This window comes from Physeter macrocephalus, chromosome 1 (assembly GCF_002837175.3).
Source record: "Physeter macrocephalus isolate SW-GA chromosome 1, ASM283717v5, whole genome shotgun sequence".
In the NCBI taxonomy this organism is placed as follows: domain Eukaryota; kingdom Metazoa; phylum Chordata; class Mammalia; order Artiodactyla; family Physeteridae; genus Physeter; species Physeter macrocephalus.
In genome coordinates, this window is record NC_041214.2 from 44,159,911 (window position 1) to 44,182,850 (window position 22,940).

General features: G+C 40.3%; 1 protein-coding gene across 1 annotated transcript in view; it reads right to left on the reverse strand.

The window, feature by feature from the left end:
- ZNF385D (zinc finger protein 385D) overlaps positions 1 to 22,940 on the reverse strand; it is a 768,390-nt gene that overhangs the window by 83,726 nt on the left and 661,724 nt on the right. The window contains exon 5 of the mRNA XM_055085280.1: positions 20,592 to 20,754. Coding sequence (XP_054941255.1) covers positions 20,592 to 20,754 — 163 coding nt within the window. The remainder of the gene's footprint in view (positions 1 to 20,591; positions 20,755 to 22,940) is intronic.

Genomic DNA, 22,940 nt, shown 5'->3' on the forward strand with positions numbered 1-22,940 from the left:
ATTTTAGATAACCATAGCAAATGTACCAAAATCAGAAAATTGACCTTGGATCATGCTATTAAGTGAACTACAGATCTTATTCAGATTTTACCAGTTTTAACAGGTGACCTTTTTTAGTGTATATGTCTTTGAAATTTTATCACATGTATATATTCTGGTAACCACCATCACAATCAGGAAATAGACTGTTATATCACTCCAAAGAAACTTCCTCATGTTACCCCATTGCAGTCACAGAGTCTCTCCAACTCTAAATCCTCAAAACTACTGCAGAGTCTAATTTGGAGAATGCTACATACATGGAACAACAAAGTATGGAATTTTTCGAGGTTGGTTTTGTTCACTCACCGTGATGCCCTTGAGATCCACCCAAGCTGCAACACACATCAATAGTTTATTCTTTCTCATTGTTGAGTAATATTCCATCATACTGATGTACCATAGTTGGTTAATCCATTTGCCCAGTGAAGGACATTGGGTTATTTTCAGTATTTGGTGAGCATTAATAGAACTTCTATAAAGATTTGTATCCAGGTTTTCATGTGAGCAGAAGTTTTCAGTTCTGGGAGATAAATACCCAGGAATAAGACTGCTGGGTCAAGTGGCCAGTATATATTTACCTTTATAAGAAACCACCAACTGTGCTCCCCGATGGCTGGACCAGTCTGCATTTCCCCCAGCAATAAGTTCCAGTTGCTCTGCATCTTCACTGGTATGTGTGATTGTCAGATTTTGTTATTTGTTTCACTGTAGCCATTCTAGTAAGTGCACAGTGATATATTACCATGGCTTTAATTTGCATTTCCCTAATAGTTAATGATGTTGAATATTTTCTCATGTGCTTATTTACCATCCGTGCAGTCTTTGGTGAAGTATCTGCTCAAGCATTTGCCCATTGTCTAATTGGGATGTTTGCCTTCTTACTGTTGAGTCTAACGTGTTCTTGTATATTCTGGATACAGGGTCTTTGTCAGATGTGTGAAGTGAAAATATTTTCTCCCAGACAGAGGTTTGTCTGCCACAGAACAAAGGTTTTAATATTGATGAAAGATATTTTATCCATTTTTGTGTTAATGGATCATGCACTGGTGTCAGTCTTTATTAGTCAGGGTCCAATCAGGAGAGGGAAACTACACAGTACTTTGAACATGCAAAGCAGATATAGAGACACAGACATGGAGAACAACTGTATGGACCCCAAGGAGGGAAAGGGGTGGGTGGTATGAACTGGGAGATTGGGATTGACATATATACAGTACTATGTATAAAACAGGTAACTAGTGAGAACCTACTGTATAGCGCAGGGAAAGAAAAACTGAGAAAAAAAAAGTTTACTATTAACCGTAACAGGCTCTTGCTTAATGACGATTGCCTAGTACGAAGTAAAGAGATCTCTAAACAATACAGGACTAGCAGATATAAGGAGCAGCTACCACCTCTAGGGCTGAGGTCCCATGCCTAAGGAATAGCCCCCCTCCCGCAGGCCTGAGCTCCAGACCTTGCTGGAGAGGGTGTGGCCATGGTTCACTGAAAGGTTGAGAGGTTGCTCTGGGGCCTCCCCAGTGGTACTCGCTGGAAATCCGCCCTCTAGGCATCAGAGAAAGCTATTCATGGAGCAGAACTTAACTAGAGATACAAATGTACACAACTGCCATTTTGTGTGTTGGGAGACGTTGCTGGCCCGAGTGTACTGCAGGAGCTGGGTGTCTATGGAGATACAGTCCATACTGCCAGAGTCTGGCCAGTGAGTACCCAAGACCAGGAAGAAAGACCCTTTCCTCCTGCAATGTCTCTCCTGTGCCCTCTACTGACAAAGCTTACCATCCTGCCAGCTGGTAAAGAAAGAAAATTTAAAGGGTCCACCCAGATCTGTCTTCATGGGGTGGGGCTGGCCGAGTATCTCATACAGAGGATACTGCTTGTAACAGTGCTGAGCACAGATGGTCAGTAGTACTCTCCCTGCCAGTTTCTGAAAGGTCTCGGGGGAGGGGGAGAGGCTGGGCTCTTTGTCCTGCTTGCCTGGAGTACAGTGTGTATAGCCAGAAGGGCTCCATCCTACAGGGCTGCTGTCTTCCAAGCCTACAAAGAGGGCTAGAAAGAGCAGGCTGTCCTTCAGATGTTGTGTCTGCACCCATTGGCAGTTCCAGGTTGCAGGCTGCTCTAGTGCCCAGACTGGCATATATAGAAGGAAAACAAAAAACAAAAACCAAAACACCCAGAACAAAAGAAACTAACAAAAACCAAAAAACCAGGGAACTTCCCCCTGGGTCATCCCTCAAGTCCTGAGGTCCTTGGTCAGTCCTACACTTTTCCACTTGTCAGACTCTTCTGAAGAGTCTGACAGGAAGAGAGGAAGATAGGAAGATAGGAAGATAGAATGGAATCTGCTTACTCCGTTTTCTTTGGAATGGGAAACTCTCTCTGTTTAAATTATTTCCTGAGGCTTGTTCCAAGTGTAGGTGTTTCTGAGCCATGGTCTTGCTGTAAGCAGCTGGTTCAGGGAGATTCCTTCTAAAACAACATTGATCCTGATCTAAAAGTCTTCCTTATTTGCTAAAGCTGGACACAGGCCATAATGTGGGCATTAAAGAGATACTTACCTGTGTTACCATGAAGGGCAATCTTTACTAAATACTGGAGCAGACATGAGGAAAGAACTTGAACTGTCCTGAACTGCCAGCTGGTGGAAGAAAATGTACATTTGCCATCACCGATGTGCACTCACCTTTGTGACAAATCAAAGGTCCCAGATGCCTCGGCACTCTTGGCTATACTTTCATTTCTGATCTTGTTAGCTATCAGCTTTCTCCAGGAGGTTTCCTTTTAATACCCCATTTGTGAGGCTCACAGAGGAGTGGGTCCATGATAGTAATAATGATCACAACAGTAAACAGTAACCATGGTAATCTTCTTACCATTTCAGAGTACCTACATGTGCCAGGCATTATGATAGGTGTCTTAACTGCATCATTGATCATCCTCACTACAACATATTATTTGATAGATGAAGAAAATTAAATGAGGCAGCAGAGCTTAGAAACCTAGAGTCTGGTTCCAAACGCCATATACTTTTCCCGATGCAACCCCTTGCCTTCACTCCTTCTACCGCATGTCTGTACCACCCTTTTTATTTGGACCTTTAGGCAAACATCGTAGTATTTCCATTTTGGTTTTATCTACTAAACAAGATTGAAGTTTCCTTGAAGGCAGTGAATCTTCTTAGGTCCTAAGAAATAGGTCCTAACACAGTACCATGTGTTAGGCATTGAGTGGCTGCTGATTTTCATAGCTGCCAATCCAGGGGCTGTCCTCTCTGGAAACTGATTTAACAGAAAGATTCAAAAACTTTATCTAGAGAGTCACAAATCCAGCCAGTGATCGCTGAGTAGAAGGGATGCTCGGTGAGTAATGAGGCTACTCCGACCAGTGATCAAAGTCTGGCCATGCATGTATATGAACACCCAACTTAAGATGAGGTGGTACGGGTGCATTAGTTTACAGCTCCATAAGGAGAAATGGACCTAAGTGTCATAAATGCAAGCACAGCCTTCCAAACACACACTTTTCAGAGACACCTAGTTGATGATGATCCCTGATAAAGTCTCACATCAGTCACGCCACAGCCTCCCGTCCTGATGACGAAGAACAGGCTGCCCGTTTCTCTGAAGATGATATGTTATCAAAACATGATAAATGTGCTCACAAACAGGTAGGGCTAAAAAAATGTATGCAATATTTCTCTGTGGTTTTGCAACAACAAGAACCTTGACTGGATTTCCTATCTGCTAAGGATTAAAATGCAAAAGCCTTTAAATATCAAGAAAGCTCAAAAGTAAAGAGATAAACATCAGAGGATCTGGGCATTGGAATACTGCTTCACATCTAGTAGAACCACAACGCAAAGCTTACTCCAAAATATTCCTAACTACTAGTCAGTCACATGGCCTGTAGCAGAATTACACCATGGTCAGTAAAATATCTGGAATGTTCTATCCAATAGAAAGCTCCTTTGTTCATTCAATCATTCCTCCATTCATTTGTTGGCTGACTATTTACACTGTGCTTTTTCGTAATGAGCCAAGACTATGCAAGGCGCTAGGAAAACAGCCATGAACAAGACAGACTTCTTCCTGCTCTTAAGGAACGTCTATTCTGTTGGAGGTGGCAGACAATAAACAAAACCGCACAACAAATAAATTACTGACAAGTGGGATGGAGAGTCCATAACGGGATATCAAAATGAATTTCTTTTTTAATTGAACCTAGGGAGTTCCTCTGTATTTTTCTTAAAGACTTTTTGTTTTTGATGTGGACCATTTTTAAAGTCTTTATTGAATCTGTTACAACGCTGCTTCTGTTTTATGTTTTGGTTTTTTGGCCGTGAGGCATGTGGGATCTCAGCTCCTCGATCAGGGATCGAAACTGCACCCCCTGCATTGGAAGGCGAAGTCTTAACCACTGGACCATCAGGGAAGACCCTGTAGATTTTACTAAGTGGCCCTGGTTGTATAGCTTCATGCCATACAGAACAACGCTGTTTTCATACTTCTACATGGTGACACACCAGATATTTGAGGACAGCTAGCATCTTACCGTCAAAACTTTTCCAGAACAAATATATCTCCGGAATTTTTTTTAACTCTTTCGCCTTTGACAAAACATGTGGCCCTTCCAACACCACTCTGGTCCTACATGCTAGGTTTTTTTCTCTGTAAATGCAGTTCACAATCTAAGCTTTTGTTCATAATCACATTAGCTACAATGAATTATATGGTCCCAACATAAATGCAAGAGGGACTTGAACATGAGGGGAAGACATGGGTATTTAGTAAGTGATGCCTCTACTGCAAATTCCAAATTTCACCTAACATCACAGCAGAAGATCTAACATTATCACCTTCCTCACTGTCAATCCTATACCTTTACTGATACTTCCAAGCATAATCACGGACACATATACACTATATAATATGCATACAGAGAACAATATTAATATAGTAATAATATGGAGAAAACTTGATAGAGGAAAAATTATCAAATAATATGCCTTCTGAAATACAGCTGAATCACAACCTTACATTGCAGGGGGAACATGCCTTGTGCTCAGGACCAAGGCTCTGGAGAAGATCTGCTGGATTCCAATACTGGTTCTATCATTACCAGCTGTGTGACTCTGGGTAAGTACTTAACCTCTCTGATCCTGAGTGTCATCATTCACAAAATGGGAATAAGATCAGAACCTTTCTGTGTGAATTAAATAAGCCAATCTATGTAAAATATTAGAGTATTTGACTCATTGTTAGTGCTACAGATGTCTACGCTAATCGTTATTACAATTAAATGTGCCATGAAAATGCAATTTCATTATTTGCTAAAACCAAGTCAGTCTTCCTTTAAACCTTCCTCCATGCTAAGTTAAAAAGGGGAGGGAAAATGTACTTTTAACATTGAATTTACATATTCACGTCATCACAATCTCTCCAGGCTGATTAGTCTCTTTAGGATTTTTTTAAGCTCTATTGCACAGAGTTAAAATTTTGTGTCTTTTTCTCTTCTCGTGCTTGATTGACCTCTTCCTCTTCCCTTCCGTTAAATTCAGGAAGATTACAGTTGTTCATCAAGTTAGTTCTAATCTTCCTAGCAGTCAAGGCAAAAAGGGAAACACGACTCATTATGAAAAAAGGAGGAAGCATGCCAGTGCCACAGGGAGCTAACATTGATTTAGCTTTGCTCCTGCCTGTATGTGTCTGTATACATAGAATGGAATCTTCTACCCTATTAGCACCAAGGCAAAACTCCCAATCTTGTTCTTGTGCATCGGACTTTCTCTAGAAGAATTCAGATGTATCCCTTCCATTACCCTGATTCTCAGCCTTCTGTCCATCCAATATCACAGCCCTTTAGAAACAGGATAATAAGGAGACTGCCATTGGGCCCACTGGGCAGTTTGCTACTTCAGTCCTGGCTGTTATCTTAGGCCAGGGTTTTTAGAGCATGAATAAATCCAGTCAGCTTCAGCTCTCTGGAAGGAAAGTTGTGCCATTTATTTGTTTAATCTCTCCAAAGCAGTCCAAAAGTATTACCTGGAGGTAGAACCTGGAATTAGATTTCTAGTCCCAAAGGACGATTGCTGCTAGAGTCGGCCTAAAGCCCTAGCATGGAACAGCCACATTTGTAGTTAGAATCTATTAATAAACTGATGAAAGCTCACTGGTTAAAAGCCAAAGAATGCTATTTAATGCTCTCTTTTGCTTTTAATGGACTGAAACCCGTTAAGACACTGCTAAATAATATGGCAATTTTCTTCTTGCTGCTAATAGAGGGACAGTAACACACACACACACACACACACACACACACACACACACACAGTAGGTTAATTTCAATAGGCTCTACACCTAAAGCAGCTGGAATGGAGCAGAACCTAGAATCCAGAGGGTCCAAGGAGTCCCAGAGAAAGGCTAGAGATGAAACTTGAGACATTCCCCTCAGACAGAACTTCCATGATAGCATTATCAACTTTTCCTGGGGCTATTAAACCAATAGAGCAAAAAATAGGCACATCTGGTCCACAAACAGAGACAGCCAGGGACAGGGGAGGGAGGCTCCAAATGGCACAACAGATGTCTCGGGGCTCGCATACCAAGGTGCAGGCTTGGAAGGGCCCTTCCGGGGGTTCTAATGCTGAGAACAGCTGATTGAGCGCAAAAATGAGAGAAGTTAGTGGCTGGAGTTGGAAAGCCTTGCCTCATTCTTGAACTTCCCAGATGGGCTGTTTCATCTATTTTTGGAATCGTGATGTCAAAGCAACCAGCTGATGCAGTCATTTTGGTGAGATTTTTGCTTTGGGGACAAGTGCCAGGATTCCGCTTCACTATCTAAACCTGGTTCTCTCTTCCCACCTAGGAGCAGCCGTCTGTCTGCCCCACTCTACGCTACGGGCTGTCCTGGGTTGCAATGGCTTCCAGACGGTCACAGGTTATGGAGCTCCTAGTCCACTTGGACTGTGGCCTCCAAGTCAAGGGCATCTCTTGCTTCTGGTCATGGAGGTCTCTCCCTGATGGCCTTCCCTGTCGGTCTAGATTGGATGCACAACCTTCCTCTGAAAACAGAAGGCTATGCATTCATCTTTTATATACATTCCTAAAATTCTTTCACTTCAACACACGGCTCTGGTGTTTCGAGTCTTATACTAACTTGGGTTTAGGTCCTGCTTGCCTTCATCACCATGATCAACGTGTTCTTCCTATTACGGTCCCAATTTCTCCCTTGATCTCCAAATCCTGTCCTGCCTTTTCTAGGGCTGCTGTTCAAATACCACAGAGCAGAACAGACTACAATAAAATACCACTGTGGCAGTTTCATTTAACAAAGATGGCCAGAGCAAGAACTCCCATCTCACATGATTGGCTGACATTGTGACTCTGCCACTCTGCCATCGTTGGGTACCATCTTGGCCATCTCTGGTGCCCATCTCAACCAACAGAGTAAGTTCAGTGAAAGGATATTGGGAAATTAGAGGCTAGGTCGTAAAAGGAATTAGAGCTTCAGCTTAGCTATCTTCTCAGAACCCAGATGCCATGCTGTGAGGAGGCCAGGACATGTGGAAAGGCCACCAGTAGATGCTCTGGCAGACAGCTGCCACTGAGGTTCCCACCAAAAGGCAGCATCACTAACAGCCTGATCTGTGAGTGAGGACGGTCTGGGGATGACTGCGTCACAAGCTGCCGTTTGACTGTAACTACATGGGAGACAGCCCTCCACCCAAGCAAAAACTGCCTACTTAACCTCAGAATCATGAGAGATCTCATAACATGATACTAATAATACTACTAGTAAGATGCTCATCGTCATGACAGATACTGATGATAAATGACAATTTTTTTTTCTCTCCACCAAGTTTTGAGAGGTTTGTTTTGCATGCACAGATAATTGGAAAAAATATCAAACAGCTGAATATTTGGGGGCCACTAGGCCAGGGATATGCAAAGTATGGCCCGTGGGCCAAATCCAGCCTGCCGTGTGTTTTAGTAAATAAGTTTTATTGGAACACAGCTCATGCGTTTACATATTGGCAATGGCTGCTTTCATGTGACAGGGTCAGAGCTGAGTAGCTGCGACAGAGACTGCATGACCCACAAAGGCTGAAATACTTAATATCTGGACCCTGTACAGAAAAGGTTTGTTGAACTCTCATAGACAAATGGCTGACTTTTCCATTTTTGTTTTGTTTTGTTTTTTTTTTTACTTTTGACAGTGGGTATTCACCATTTTGCAACCTAATATACTTGTATCCTATCCAGCTATGTAAATTTGCACTCTGCAGGCAAAGCTACACATATACACTCAAGCATTTGGGAAAAGCTTTCATTAAATTAAAACACACCACAGAGATTCTAAACAGCCATGCATGTGATTTTCATGATGCTAATGTTGGATTGAGTATGAATGAGGTACCCAAAAGTAAATTTGCACATTGACCAAACCAGGGAGTAGGGCACATTATAGTAAATGTTTTATTTTTCTTTCTGGAATAAGAAGACAACTGATAAAACTGGCAACTCCTGGCTGTGCAGAGATTTACACTGGGTGGAATTTTGATGAAGCTAAAAAACAAAGACTTTCTGAGATTTTTAAGTAAAGGCAAATAATTTTAACAGCACCTAAATTAATCTGATGACAAAGTACCCGCAAATTGAATGGGCCTTCTTGATGGATTCTAGATGTGCTCTACGTGAAAAAAGTACTTTGTTAAACAAGTCCCACTTGGTTTCTTTCCTTCATTCCTCTTTGCATTATAAAAAATTAAATTTCTGCAAGATACAACTCAAAAAAACTATCTTGCCTTCCCCCGTTAATTGCAAGTTTAGATGGAAGATGTCACCTTTACCCTTTTGAAAAAAGGGAATAATAGATGACAGAAATACGCAATGAATTTGACAGCCATGCCAAGTAAAGTATTCTATGGCTATTCCAACCACAGCTATTAGATTTGTGTTTTTTTAACACAAAGGCATATAATCGGGTTAGAATCCTGGATTACTTTGAAGTAAGAAATTGGTTTTCACCTACTGTTTCAAAAACCTTTTTAAGATCCATTCATCTTTCAGGGTGACGATTAGCCACCCCCTCTTCCTAGGGCACAAAAGTTAACACATACTGGTACCTCAAAATAACTAAGAGACAAATCCAACATCACTAACGTGTTTTTCCAAATATTTGGCAAATGAGAGATTTATGAAATATTTCTACTAATGGGAGATAAATATGATTTCTGTCTCATTTCTGATACAGTCTTCTGCAAAGAGAATTCCTTAAAATGGGGATGTCAGTAATTTACAAATTAATATGATGACCTATTGAAATTTTAAAAGCTATATAAATAACAACTACACTGTTTCTCCTGTTTGGGAAATCACCAACTTTATAGAGCAAACTATTTATGCCCCTGAACTTTAGACTACATTACCTTATTTTTAAATACCACTATATACTGATCTAAAATGTCTTAGTAACACAGGAAGAAGCTTGCATTTATGGGCCCTGAATCAATCCTTTCTAAGTGACTGGATTTTCAATTACCAAAATTACTGCACTAAATATCACCTTAGTTGCCTGAAAGAATTAAAGCACTTTCCAAACGGGAAATTCCTAGAAGATAACACATGTCCTGCCAGACTCTAATCCCTTCCACTGTAGGCAGTCTCGTGGTATCTTTGATAATTTTGTATATTCATTTAGAAAAATCAACATTTGACTGCCAAAAAACCCCAGTGGGGTAGCGCTAAAAGGACTAGGAGAGGACCAAGGGGTTTGCTGCCTACGAGGAGATCGCAAGGCTGTAGGGATCAGAATTCGGTTCAAATCCTAACTCTGCCTCTTACAAACGTGTTGACATCAGTGAAGTTATTTCACTCAGAATCTGGTTTCTTTAACTGCAAATTAAGAGTTAGCTTCTCGAGCTTCCCTGGTGGCGCAGTGGGTGAGAGCCCACCTGCCGATGCAAGGGACGCGGGTTCGTGCCCCTGTCCGGGAGGATCCCATATGCCGCGGAGCGGCTGGGCCCGTGAGCCATGGCCGCTGAGCCTGCGCGTCCGGAGCCTGTGCTCCGCAGCGGGAGAGGCCACAGCGGTGAGAGGCCCGCATACAAAAAAAAAAAAAAAAAGAGTTAGATTCTCCTATAAAACCTTCACTAGCCTCTAACATCGAATATGTCTAAATCTCTTTGTTTTAGCCTTTTCTTCTTGCTCCTTCACTAAAGTGAACCACGAGAGGACAGGAAGAAATACTGAATATGCCCTAAATGTTTAAGTGAAACACTTCATCTAAGGAGTTGTTTTAGGGATTGCCACCCTTGACATTATGTTTAGCACATGTGGCTAGTAGTATTTGTGAACCCTCTACCTCCCTCCTATGAAAGGATCATTCCAATTGCTCTGGACTTTCATGGCAGTATATCTGCTGTTTTCCCCTGACAAATCATTTCCTACTCTGGATTATATTTTAGGTTTATTTCTTGTTTTCCAACCAGACTGGAGTCACCCTGGGAGTAGAACACCTATTCTGTACCTTACTTTGCAGCCCTGCAGTATCTTAAAATATTGCAAAATTATTTGAATAGCAAGGAATGGGTGTGAATGAATCGGTGGATAAAAGAACAAATAAATACCCTAGAGTTCAAGAGTCAGATGCTCAAATCTCTGACCAGTTCAGAGAAGGATGGGAAAGGTTTTCTTTTCCACAGGCTTTTCTACTTCCTGAGCAGCATGAAAGAAATGCACTATTCTTTTCTGGTTTTACTTAATTCTACCAGAGAGCTGGCAAGGAAACAGAAAGCCAGGCAAAAAATAAGATAAGGTCCAAATGGGTAAGTATCCTGACTGCTACACACTCTGCATCTTGACCTTCACCTTGGAGTTTGGCCAGGCACCAGCTGTTAGTCTGAGGGTAATTGACTTGACCAATCATGTAAGTATAAAATGCTGTCAAGGCTGCCTGCAAACTGAGTCATACAGCAAAAGCAAAGCAAAGGCTGTGTACTGGCCGCATGGCGCAGACTCTACCCACTGAGTTAAATATGCTCTCTGCCCTCAAATTTAACCCGATACCAATGACACAACTTGGTTAGTACATAGTCAATCTAACTCAATAGAGCTTTTTAAAATGTTCTTCACTCTCATTAGAAACTGAAGTAGCAGGGTAATTTAATGATGAATCTGAATGTAATTAAGGTAATTAAAATAGCAACTTAATTTTATGCTGTCTCTGGGAAATGTTCAACCCAAGGGTTGCACATTCAAATTCTGAGTTACACTGCTTAATATCTTTGATGTGTATTATAAAGTAGTTAACTGTAATAGAGTTCAATTAGTAAAATGTATTGACTCTAGGCGTTGAAATTCGTACTATATATTTTGGGAGTGTGCTAGTTTTCACTGTTAAAAGAATTCTTAGGATGATATTCCTGAAAATAAAATTAATACATCACTTTATTGACAGTTTTAATGTAAAACTGCTAGTGGCTGGGATAAAGACGTATGGGATAAAGGTGTATGCTCCATCAAGGAGGTGAAAATTTGATGGGGTTGACAAGTAGGAAGGTACACAATTTCAATAGGTGCTAGGACGGAACTTACACAGAAGCCTGGAAATGGGAATCAGCCAGGCAAAGAACGTGATTCTATCTGTACCTGTTTGTGCGCACCCATACACCTATCACTGGCACGCAACGTGTGCATCCTCTGTGCCTCGGTAGGTGATACATGGGATGAGGTGAGGTATAAGGGAGGATTTTTCGAAGCAAAAGAACATATGCACCTTGCCCTGGATTCTCAAGTAATTTTGTTGCGCTGGAGTTCAACAGAGATGTGAAGGACTGCCAGAAATGGTAGGCAAAGGTCAGACCACAAAAAAGTTCTGATGCCATGTTTAAGAGTCTGGACTTCATTGAACATAAATGCAAGTATAATTTTTAATTTAAATATCTGTTTCAGTTTGTGTTTTACTAAGAATTCAGTAGACGCTTTATGGCTCCTGACTGTAAGAAATGTGCTGCTAACATGTTTTGTTTCACATTCGTTTCATGCCTATTACTATTAGATATTAAACCCTACACTCTTCCACTTTGGAGACAAAGCTCTCGCATGGTACACATGTTTTTTACAGGTGCTCACTTCATGTTCTGTCATATTTGATCATTGTTAAACTTTTCTGTTATAGTTAAGAGTCTAACGTTAAGAATTATTATTTTGCAGTTGAAATATTTTATCATTATATAAGCTTATGTCCACTTGATTCCTAAGAAGAACATAAAAATGGGGGAAAAAAAACCCTCCATTAATTAAAAAACACACACAAGTGCACACATAGATACAGATGTTTCCAGAAGTGTAACAGCTGTAGACAAAGACACTGGGAGCTTTAATTTAGTTTTGAAAATTCATCCAGATGTCTGTTATTTCATAGATACTGGTTAGGTGCTTAGCTTATCATTTAGTTTATTCAATTTGGTATTTCTTAAAGAAAGACAGTCACATACGCGAAGTGTGTACAGGTACATACACACACACACACACACACACACACACACGTCAGGGACCCTGTTGCTTTGAACCATAACATAAATTATGTCTAGCTTGTCAGTTTAGTTTTAATTCCCCTCCTATCATGCACACCATACCCCAGCCCTTGACCATGGATAGATGACAGGTTCTTTAGGAAATGTAGGTCCTCACTGCTTCACTCATTCCTTACATTTAGGAAGACAACATGTTCCTGCCCAGATGAAGAATTTTTTGTGAAATTCTTCTGCGATTCAAGGATTGGGTTTGTGTAATGTATCTGGGTCAAAGCTTTTATCAGCACAATACCATTCATCTTGATTTCCTCAGGCACAAAAAGAACGGGATAGAATATTGTTTGTGATTTCCACATCACCCCTAATGTATGATCTGTCATCACTGATTCATACACAAGGATCCTGGAACCACAATATTCAAATAAGCATCCAGAGTTTGTGTGTGTGTGTGTGTGTGTGTGTGTGTGTGTGTGTGTTTCCTTTCTGAATTTCCCTTCTCTTTTTTAATCTCTCTAGAGAACTGCTACCAGCACACTCTGCTGGTACTTATCACACATCTTGAGCAGGGAACACTTGGTAAAGGCTCTTTCTCTGACCAGTCAGAAGCATGTCACGAGCCAGCGCTAAGAAAAGAAAAACCACTTAAGGCATCAGTGGTCTCGCAGCAGTGCTTCAAGTCCTGTGCCAAGATGCTGGCAATGGGGTCCTTAATTGTATTAGTGACTGTTCCAGGGGGTCTTTGTTTGGGAGAATGGGTGAGAAAAGAAAGACGCCAGGAGCCAGCACAATTTCCACTCCGCCAAGAGGGGCATTTTTACGTCACTACACCAGATCTGTAAGTGCTGATAGAAATGTGTCCCTTTTCAAATGACTTCGTATTGCCTCTGAAAGGTCAAAAGAGCTATGGCTTCATAAGCCACAAAAGCATGTGTTCCTCTTCTTAAAGAAAGTGGGCAATGCTGATTATGAAGACCTGTTGTAGTGGGGTATTTCAGGAACAGGTATTAAAGACAGAATCTTGCATATCAATAAATATGTATGTAAAATATTTATATAATAAAATACCATCTGATATATTCCATACTATATCATACATACAAATGTATAACACAATTTCAAAGATGCATGGCTTTCTGATGTCAAACCCAGCCTGTATTCTGTTATAATTTTCAACACTTGGGACCTTTGTCTGAAGCCTTTGTCAAGAAAAGCAAACTTTTCCCAACTTCCTTATGAAAACAGAAACAAAGCTAATTCTCTCCTGTCCTCTGCTGAAAACTATGTGTCTGTTTTCTAAATGGCATTGGACTGGCTTTTCCTTACAAACTACTCATCTACCACTTTTATTTCCAGGTCACCATTCTCATGATTTAGCTTCTACTTAAATGGAAAGGAAAAAATAGTGTGTGCCTAGTGCTGCCTGGCACTGGGCCTGATGTAAACAGCTGGCTTGAGAGGATAAGGCTCAGGAAAGGAAAGACCCCAGACTCTGTGACCTTATAAAACTGACTGACATTCACAAAGAGGCTTTGTTTTCTAATGTATTTATTTGTAGTCATTGGATATCACTTTCCACTGGATACCTTCTTTATCATTAGAAAAGTCTCCATCACTCTAAGTATAAATAATTTGAATTCCAATAAACACTTAGAATCAATTATTAATTCAGAGTAAATAAATGTTCCTTTGCATTCATAGGCCTTTTCAAAAATAGATTCAAAAGTATTTCACTCTTGGCACCTTGGGTCAGGTGAGTACAACATCCCTGGATGATAATTTTGAATTGCCAAAAAGAAAAAGAGAGGGGAAAATTGATACAAAGAAGACTGAATCATAAGAGAGAAAAGTGCAAATTTAACTTGTAACATAGTAGCTTTATCTAATGACTATATATGTAATTCGCTGAGACTTGAGAGAATTATGTAATGGAACCAGGGAGAAATGTTCTCATATCTTACCAAGGAGATGACTATCGTAAATCTAAAACTCAATAGGCTAATAAACTCCTGATTGATAGTCACTGAAGGAACATTAGAAATGTCAAGTCTTCTTTACCTCTGTAACCAGGGAATCTCAAAAGAAGCAAACAAACGACAAACAAACTTTAGGAGTTAGACTTGATGACCTTTAAGAAAACCTGCAACTCTTGAAATTTGATGAGCAATGTCTCAGAATTCTTTGGTTTAACGAGAACCATTGTTCTTTCATGCAATCACGTATTCACAAATAAAGAAGTCTAGAGGTTTGCTTTTAATTTAAGAACAAGAGCGCAAAACTGATTGTTTCAGGTTTTAAAACTACTTATTATCTTTTACACAAAAAGTACTCTTTAAAGAAAAAAAGATGAATAAAAGGATTATGCAAGTATGTACTCTAAATGAGCATATAATCTGGCCATAGGAAAAGGTAAAGACATAAAAATTATATTGGAACAAGAATAAGATAGGGCAGTTAGGAAGATACAGATTCTTATGGGACTTCATAGGCAGAACGAAGGAGAGAAAAGTGACACACTTTAAGGGAGAAATTTAGAAGAACAGTATAAGAAACAAAGATGCAGGGGGATCATGTCTCTAGTGGAGAATATTGCAGGTGAACAACAGAAGAAAAGTTTGGAAAGGCAGGTTGTGATCAAACCATGGGGGACCATGAGGTCCACCATAAAGGCACAATGAAGGTTTCTGAGTGGGTTAGTACTGTGCCTTATATACTGTCTACTATAAATGGGCACTAGAATGAAGGATATGGTTGTCAAGGGGCCAGAATGGAGGCAGTTGGACTTGCGTGGAGGCTAGGGCAATGGTAGGAGTAAAACTGAGACCCATGAGGCCAGGATATGGGTAGAAACCATGTGTGAAAGAGTGAAGGACGTCTTCTGGGAATGTGAGGGGAGTAGGTTCCAACCACTGAACGGATGTGTGGACTGAGATAGGAAGAAGAGGCTAAGACAGATAGAAGGTTTCAGGTCTATGAGCTCCAGGACCAAAAATAAAACTCGGGAAGACAGGATGGAGAGAAAGTTAGGGAGGATGGTCAAAGTTAGGCTTATTTTTTTTGTGTGTGAACCTGCAAAATAGAGGTGCTAACAAACCATCCAAGTGAGTGACCAATAAGCCTTAGAAATCAGGTCAGGGATTTCCCTAGTGGCTCAGTATCCTCCTGCCAATGCAGGGGACATGGGTTCAAGCCCTGGTGCGGGAAGATCCCACATGCCGTGGATCAACTAAGCCCATGCACCACAACTACTAAGCCCGTGTGCCACAACTACTGAGCCTGCGCACCTAGAACCCGTGCTCCGCAACAAGAGAAGCCACCGCAATGAGAAGCCCGTGCACCACAACAAAGAATAGCCCCTGCTCGCCGCAACTAGAGAAAGCCCACATGCAGCAACAAAGACCCAATGCAGCTGGGTTTTAAAAATAAATAAATAAATAAAATGTATTAAAAAAAAAAAAGAAATCAGGTCAGATTTTAGGAGAACAAGGATGGAGATGTGGAATGCTGAGACTCCAACACAGGGATGGCGGAAGCCATGGTGGGATGTGGTGCTTTATTGCTCACTAATATCTGTCCCCTTCCCTGAAGATTATTCTTCCCTGCCCTTTATAATCAGGCTTGATCATGTGACTCGCCAAGGAAAGGGAGAGGAAAGTTAAGTCACTTGCATTGAAAAGCTTTAAAAGCCTATTGATTCACACCCTTCTTTTTTCTTCTTCCATAGAACTGGTAATGCCAGCTAGTGACTGCTTCATTAGCCTGGCTCTAGAATTAAATTAACAAAGGAAAAAAACAAAACAAAACCAAACCCATAGCTGCTCTGTAGGGTGTGAGAGAAATAATTAGTGGCTGTAAAAGCCCCCAGGAGTTGGCAGTTGTTTATTACTGCAGATTCACCTAGCCTAACCTAATGGATAGGTCATAGGAATGAATAAAATTGTCGCGAAAGGGAAAGTAAAGAAAGACCAGAGGATGACTTCTCACAAGACTTAATCCAACAATTGCGAATGTGTCATTTCACAGGAAAAAATGTCAATTGAGCTATATTTGCCAAGTTACTTTAAGCATAATTTCTTAAGTTTTGTCATTACTTTTTCTGTATAGAAAACTTGCATTAAAAAAAAAACGAGGGGAGGGATAAATTAGGAGTTTGGGATTAACAGATACTACTATATACTACAGTATATAAAATAGATAAACGACAGGACCTACTGTGTAGCACAGGGAACTATATTCAGTATCTTGTAATAACCTATAATGGAAAAGAATCCAAAAATAATATATATGTATGTATATATGTATATGTGTGTATATATATAAACCAAATCACTTTGCTGTGCACCTAAAACTAACACAACATTGTAAAGCAACTATACTTCAATTTAAAAAAAAACCTTGCTAAGTCAGACAAAGTTATTCTGGTCACTTTTGGAAATGTTTGCTCCATGAAATATTCTGTGAATGAATAGCAATCACCCTCCCATACCAACAATTTTGAGTGTTTGAAATATTTTTTTAAATATTACTTTTGCCTGTAAATTTTTCTTTGTGTAAATTCACCAAACACTCTTCATTAGATTGTAAGAACTAAAATTATGTATTAACGTTAGGGAGTGTCTTCTTGCCTAGCAGTAGGGGAACGAGGCTATCTGGGAGCAGCTGGTGGTTGATCACTGAATTGCTCACCACTCCAGCCTGCAGACTGATAGAAGGAGGGGAAAAGAATCCCAAGATCACGAAGTTAGTGACTGAGACCTTAGCCCTCATGTAAGCCCAAATATGTAGACATATTTATTAGCCTAAGGCACCATTTTAAGCCCATAATACATGATTTAGGAATTTAGAAGGAATTGTTTGTCTACATTCTCTTTTTGTAAGTAGATTTGGAATGAGAATTTGGTTTTTATGAGTATTCTATTTCTTGTGTTTTAAAGAATCCCAGGAAAACCTCCAAAGCAATTTTTAAATTCAAGTCTATACCACTTCTTGCTTTCTTTTTTTTTTTTTACTCTTGTTGCCCAACCTTCTCTTAAGATTCTTGTCTATCACATCACTGTATACTCAAGCATTTTTAAAGGCAATTGGCCTACATATATATTAAGTTCTTGTTAAGAACAATTTGGTAAAATTAGTGAAAGTGATTTAATGTCTCTATACCTTTTATGCATGGATAAGTCCACAAACCACAAAACAACTTTTTACATTAAGTAGAAAGGTTACAATTTTTTATTATTAAAAAATATGTGGTCTTTGATTTCAGAGTCTTCTCTCTTTCCCCTTCTGCCTCCGAGTATTTAACTGTTGTAAGAAACTAGCTCAGAGACCCATCCTGTTTTCAGAGCTGTGCTCCTTCCCAATCAGTATGAGGACACAGGCAGGAATAAAAAGGACAAGTAATAGCTTTAAGAAAACTCCAATTTGTCAGCATAGGTGCCTCAGATTCATACTGCAATACGAATGGGCTAAGAGTCTATGAAATTCCAGGAGCTTTCTTGGGCTACTTCTCATAGGTAGTTTTGCAGAAATCCCAGATAAGGATAGAGTTTGGCTTAAAACGTCTAGTGAGTGTGCTGGAATCGTTAGTCTTTCAACCTGTATGACCTGTTTCTTTGTGGGTAGAGGTTCCCTTGGATCAGAAAGCCAATCCCTTCTAGATGCCCATCACTTCCTTACTTTGGCTTTAAGATATTTGTACTAACTTTGCAGATTTTATTATCCCTCTGTCCTTCTGGAATTTTCTCTAGCTCCAGCTAGAAAGGGCACTTCACCATTTCAACACCATTCCAACCACTAGGTGAATCTGGCATTCCCACTAGGATTCTGTCTATCTTATGTAGGCTCTGTCCCACAACCCAGTCCAAACTAGTTTCCATTCATCCTCCAAGAGGACAGAGCCTTTCCAATCTAGTCTCTCAGGTGAGGGATGGAGGTATGTATTCATAACTCATTTATGTAATGGTGATGACACACAAGGGAGCATTTCTTAAGCCCAGTCAGCAGCTCTACCCACCATATACATACATATATATATATATATATATTTTTTTTTTTTTTTTTTGCAGTACGCGGGCCTCTCACTGCTGTGGCCTCTCCCGTTGCAGAGCACAGGCTCTGGGCACGCAGGCTCAGCGGCCACGGCTCACGGGCCCAGCCGCTCCATGGCATGTGGGATCTTCCCGGACCGGGGCACGAACCCGCGTCCCTTGCATCGGCAGGCGGACTCTCAACCACTGCGCCACCAGGGAAGCCCCATATATATATATTTTGAAATGGCATGCATCTCAGTGTAACAGGGATTTTTTGCATTTTAAAGAGAAATCAAGGTAATCCAAACAGCCATTATTGATAAAAATGTCTAGGAGTAGAAGAGTCTGGCAACGAGCAAAAACTTTACATCAAACTCATCTCTTTATATCAAACCTTTTACATCAAATTTACATATTTATTCTTCATACCTACTGTCTTTTTGCCAATGAAATATATGTCTCTATGGCGAGTATGGCTTCAGGGATCCCATCCCAGATGCCAATATCTGGGAGCAGAAATTACACTCACCTGCTTCAAAACTGCTCATTTCCCCTACAGCCCCCATAATAGGGCGGTGACTTTTCAATTAATGGAGAAAAGAGTAATGTGTTCCCTACAAGGTTTTACATCTAAATTAATAAGATGGTATAATTCAGCTCTTGCTCTGGATACCAAAGAAATTAACATGACAAGTTTTTTTTTTCTTCCCCCTTTATATGTTGTGACACAAAACCGGATGAATCAGAGAATCAAAGGGATGAAAGAAAATGCAGCCAACAGACATTTTACTCAGCACCTACCCCGCGTCAGACAGGTGTAGGGGTACAAAGATGACGAGAGGTCACTCAGCCTCAGAGAGTATACAGGGTACTCAGGAAGGAGGCATGATGCATGCACCAATAATATTCAGATGAAGTATATAAAATGTGTTGTGGGAACTCACAGAGGACACTGTTGTCCCTTACAGATTCACACAGGAGCAAGCATCTCTCCAGATCCTTTGAGGACTATGTATTATATGTCTCATGGGTGTACCGCATATAATAACGTTGCTTTAATCTGTTGCATTGGTTCACTGTTGATTTTACATTTTCATCAGCCAGGGCCAGAAGATCTCTTCTAGTTAAGACATTACCATCAATGACAATATAAATGCTTCCTGACCACTGCTATTTGTAGGGGCTGGAAAGCAACTGGCACATACCAGCCCTTGTATTCTTAGAAAGTGATTTATTAAATCTATGTGTGTACATCCATGAATCACGCGGGATCTGTTTTTATGTAAGTTTCGAGGACCAGTGGTCTTATATTTTTAAATGCCAGCTTATGGAAACCCCACTGGCTTCCCCTGCTGTGAATAAACTGGTTGCTTGAGGAGCTATCCCAAGGGACCATTCAGAGGCCGTTATTTCACTGTGAAGACTGTTAAAAGGAATAATTGGTATCAATAACACTTACCTGTGTATGCAGAGGGAAGTTTACCCAGCCATAACAAGCCCAGATTCACACAGCCACTACTTAAAACAATGCAATGTTTGGTATTTATGAGAATAAACCCTGTCAGTAATAATGCCCTTATGGGGGCCTTCTTGATTCATTTGGCATATTCTGCTGTGTACTCACAGTTAAATCAAATCTGCCATGCAGTTATAGGCTAACGTGCTTGCATACAAGATGCAAACGATACACACTGGAAAGGTTCACTTCTCAAAAAGAGGTAGGGCTTTAAATGCCCTTTTGACTCTTGTGTTCCTCTAAAACAGCCATAGGACTGTTTCCAATGCAAAATCTGCAACGTTACTAGTGATTATAGTCAACGCTCAAGGGTACTGGAAAAATGAGGGGGAAGCATTACCATTACATAGAAAGATGGATCAAGCATGAATCAAGGTGGAAGGAACATCAGCAACAGATACGGTCAGGCAAGGGAAGGAGCCCCCGAACATTAAGGATGAGGACGACAATAACACAACAAAGAGCATCGCTTAACCTGTTTTGTCAGAGCTGGTATTGATGGTATTGGTAGTGATGGAGGTGAAGGTAGTCTTTGCGCTGTCCTTGGCAGTTACAGATTTCTGCTTATTTTTCATGGCTTCCAGTGCTTTGAGCTTCTTGGCATGTTTCGTGCCTTTGTAGTGGGCCGCAGCCTGGCTCTACAAAGGAGAACAAAATGAACCATGCAATCAGGCTCATTTCTAAACTGGCATTCTCTGTATTACTGCAAATACAGGCTCCCTTTCAATAATAGGTACCATTCACGCTAGTTCTGACTGTGGTCAAATGGTGGGGTTCTATTTAGAATGATGCTACGAAGCAACGGGAATCAAGTTCTAAAACCTCTGGATGGAAGGAAGAAATATTCTATTGCTTCTCTTCAGAGAAACGTAGATGAACACTAACATATCAACAACATTTTCTTTGTGGAGTGGGAGAAAAAAATAAGAATTTACAACTGTATTGCCTTTGTTCTGTCACAGAAGATGCCGGGCTCCCAAAGATGAACAAGGGTCCTAGAAAGAGTAGCTCTCACCTTCTTGGCTCAGGAAATGTGTTTCTCCTTCTACAATGTGTCTTATTAATACAGGACCCAACAGGTGTCTACCGGGAAAAATTCACTGATAACAAGGGAAATAGGCACCCTGGAGGCTGAGATGGGAGCGTGAGAGTTCAAAATCAAATGCACTGCCGAAGTCCAAATGGAGTATACGGAAGCTGGGCAATTTTACGATTCTTTCTTTCTCTTTGCTTCCCACAGGGGGTAGTCTGAGAAGTTCAAGGTATTCTTTCAACACTTGTGTCCTTTGTGCCCTGGCCCACTGCCAGGAGGATCCAGTGTGTTTTGAGCACTTCATGGGGCCAATGCAATACTTTTGCCTTTGCTTTCTGAGATTTCGATAAATAGTAATATATATTTTCCCAAGTTTATATTTTCTTAACCTTATCTTTCGGTATTGGAGAGACATTGAGATAGAAAATCATCTTAAAGAAATATATATTTATTAATGTTAATTTTTTGGTGGTGAAGGGGAAGCCTTTGTGGCTTAGGGTGAGGTGGAAGTGGGCAGGGAGATTCTTAGATTAGAAGGTTTTCCAGCTTAAAACCTTTAAAACTATCACCTCACAAGGAAGAAATCTCGGTGCAGGACTAATTCTGTACAGTATCTACGCATCACTTCCCATGACTTATTTAAACTCAATGTTCCATTTTGCCAGAAAAATGCACATTGTCCTCTTCATCACAGCAACTGTGGTAGGTAGGGTGTTGCAGTATAATATCTTTTTATAAGTAGATAAATATATAATCCACACCTTCATTTGCATCATTCTGACAAGTATCCTCAAAGGACTAGGTACCCTTATTGAAAGAACACTGGACAAGGAAATTGTGTATTAGAAACAGTTTGAACAGAGAGGACACTCATGCATCAGTTTTCCAACAACACGTAACATCAAAAGACATAGTGTGAGTCAAAATATGAAGTTAAGACTTACTATAGTTAATTGAGGAACCAGTGATAGATTGGATTGGTTTGATTCTACATGGAAACTGCTATTTTGATGGACAGAGTGGTGTCCCTTTTTTCTCCTTCCTGATTTATTTCCAATAATTCAAATCCTTTGGGTATATCTTTTGAGGGCATGATGCTATATGCAATTAATTCCACAATATATAGTTGGTCATCTTCTCTAGACAGCTGATGATGTACTTTCCCTTAAAGCAAGGTTCATCTCCTACTCCTGGTAGAGAAGTGAATGCTTTATATATAATGCATATTAAAATATAAGGTTGAGATGAACAGTGCTGTCCCCACATATACCTTCAAAATATACATTTTGTACATATACTTTCATTCTAAGGTTCCTGGCAAATCTATATTCTCGGTGGTTTTTCAAATCAGATATGACTTTGTTTTAATACACCTTAGGACCAGGTGAATGTCACTATTCTAGATATTAAGAAAGTTACTCCAAAAGAATCCTGACAGTTAAGAGTGTACTTATATCCCATGCCCCCCGGCTGAAAGAAAAAAACCTCTTCACAGATACAGCTAAGCCAATGCTTCCAACAAGTGAAATGGCTCAGGGAGTTGTGGGGAAAAGAGAGTGATCAAATTACCAATAGTTGGTAGGCTCCCAGTTGAGACCCCTGATATATTAAAAAGCAAAACAAAAGAAGACAATATGCACACTCACTTGTTAATTGAATAATAGTCTCAAAGCACCCTGATAATAATTAAAAATATCTGCTATTAAAAAAAAAAAAAAAGCAAGTGAGCCTCCCACAAATTTGAAAAGAAAAAGTTGAATGGTATGAAGGTCCAAAATGCTATGGAGAGAC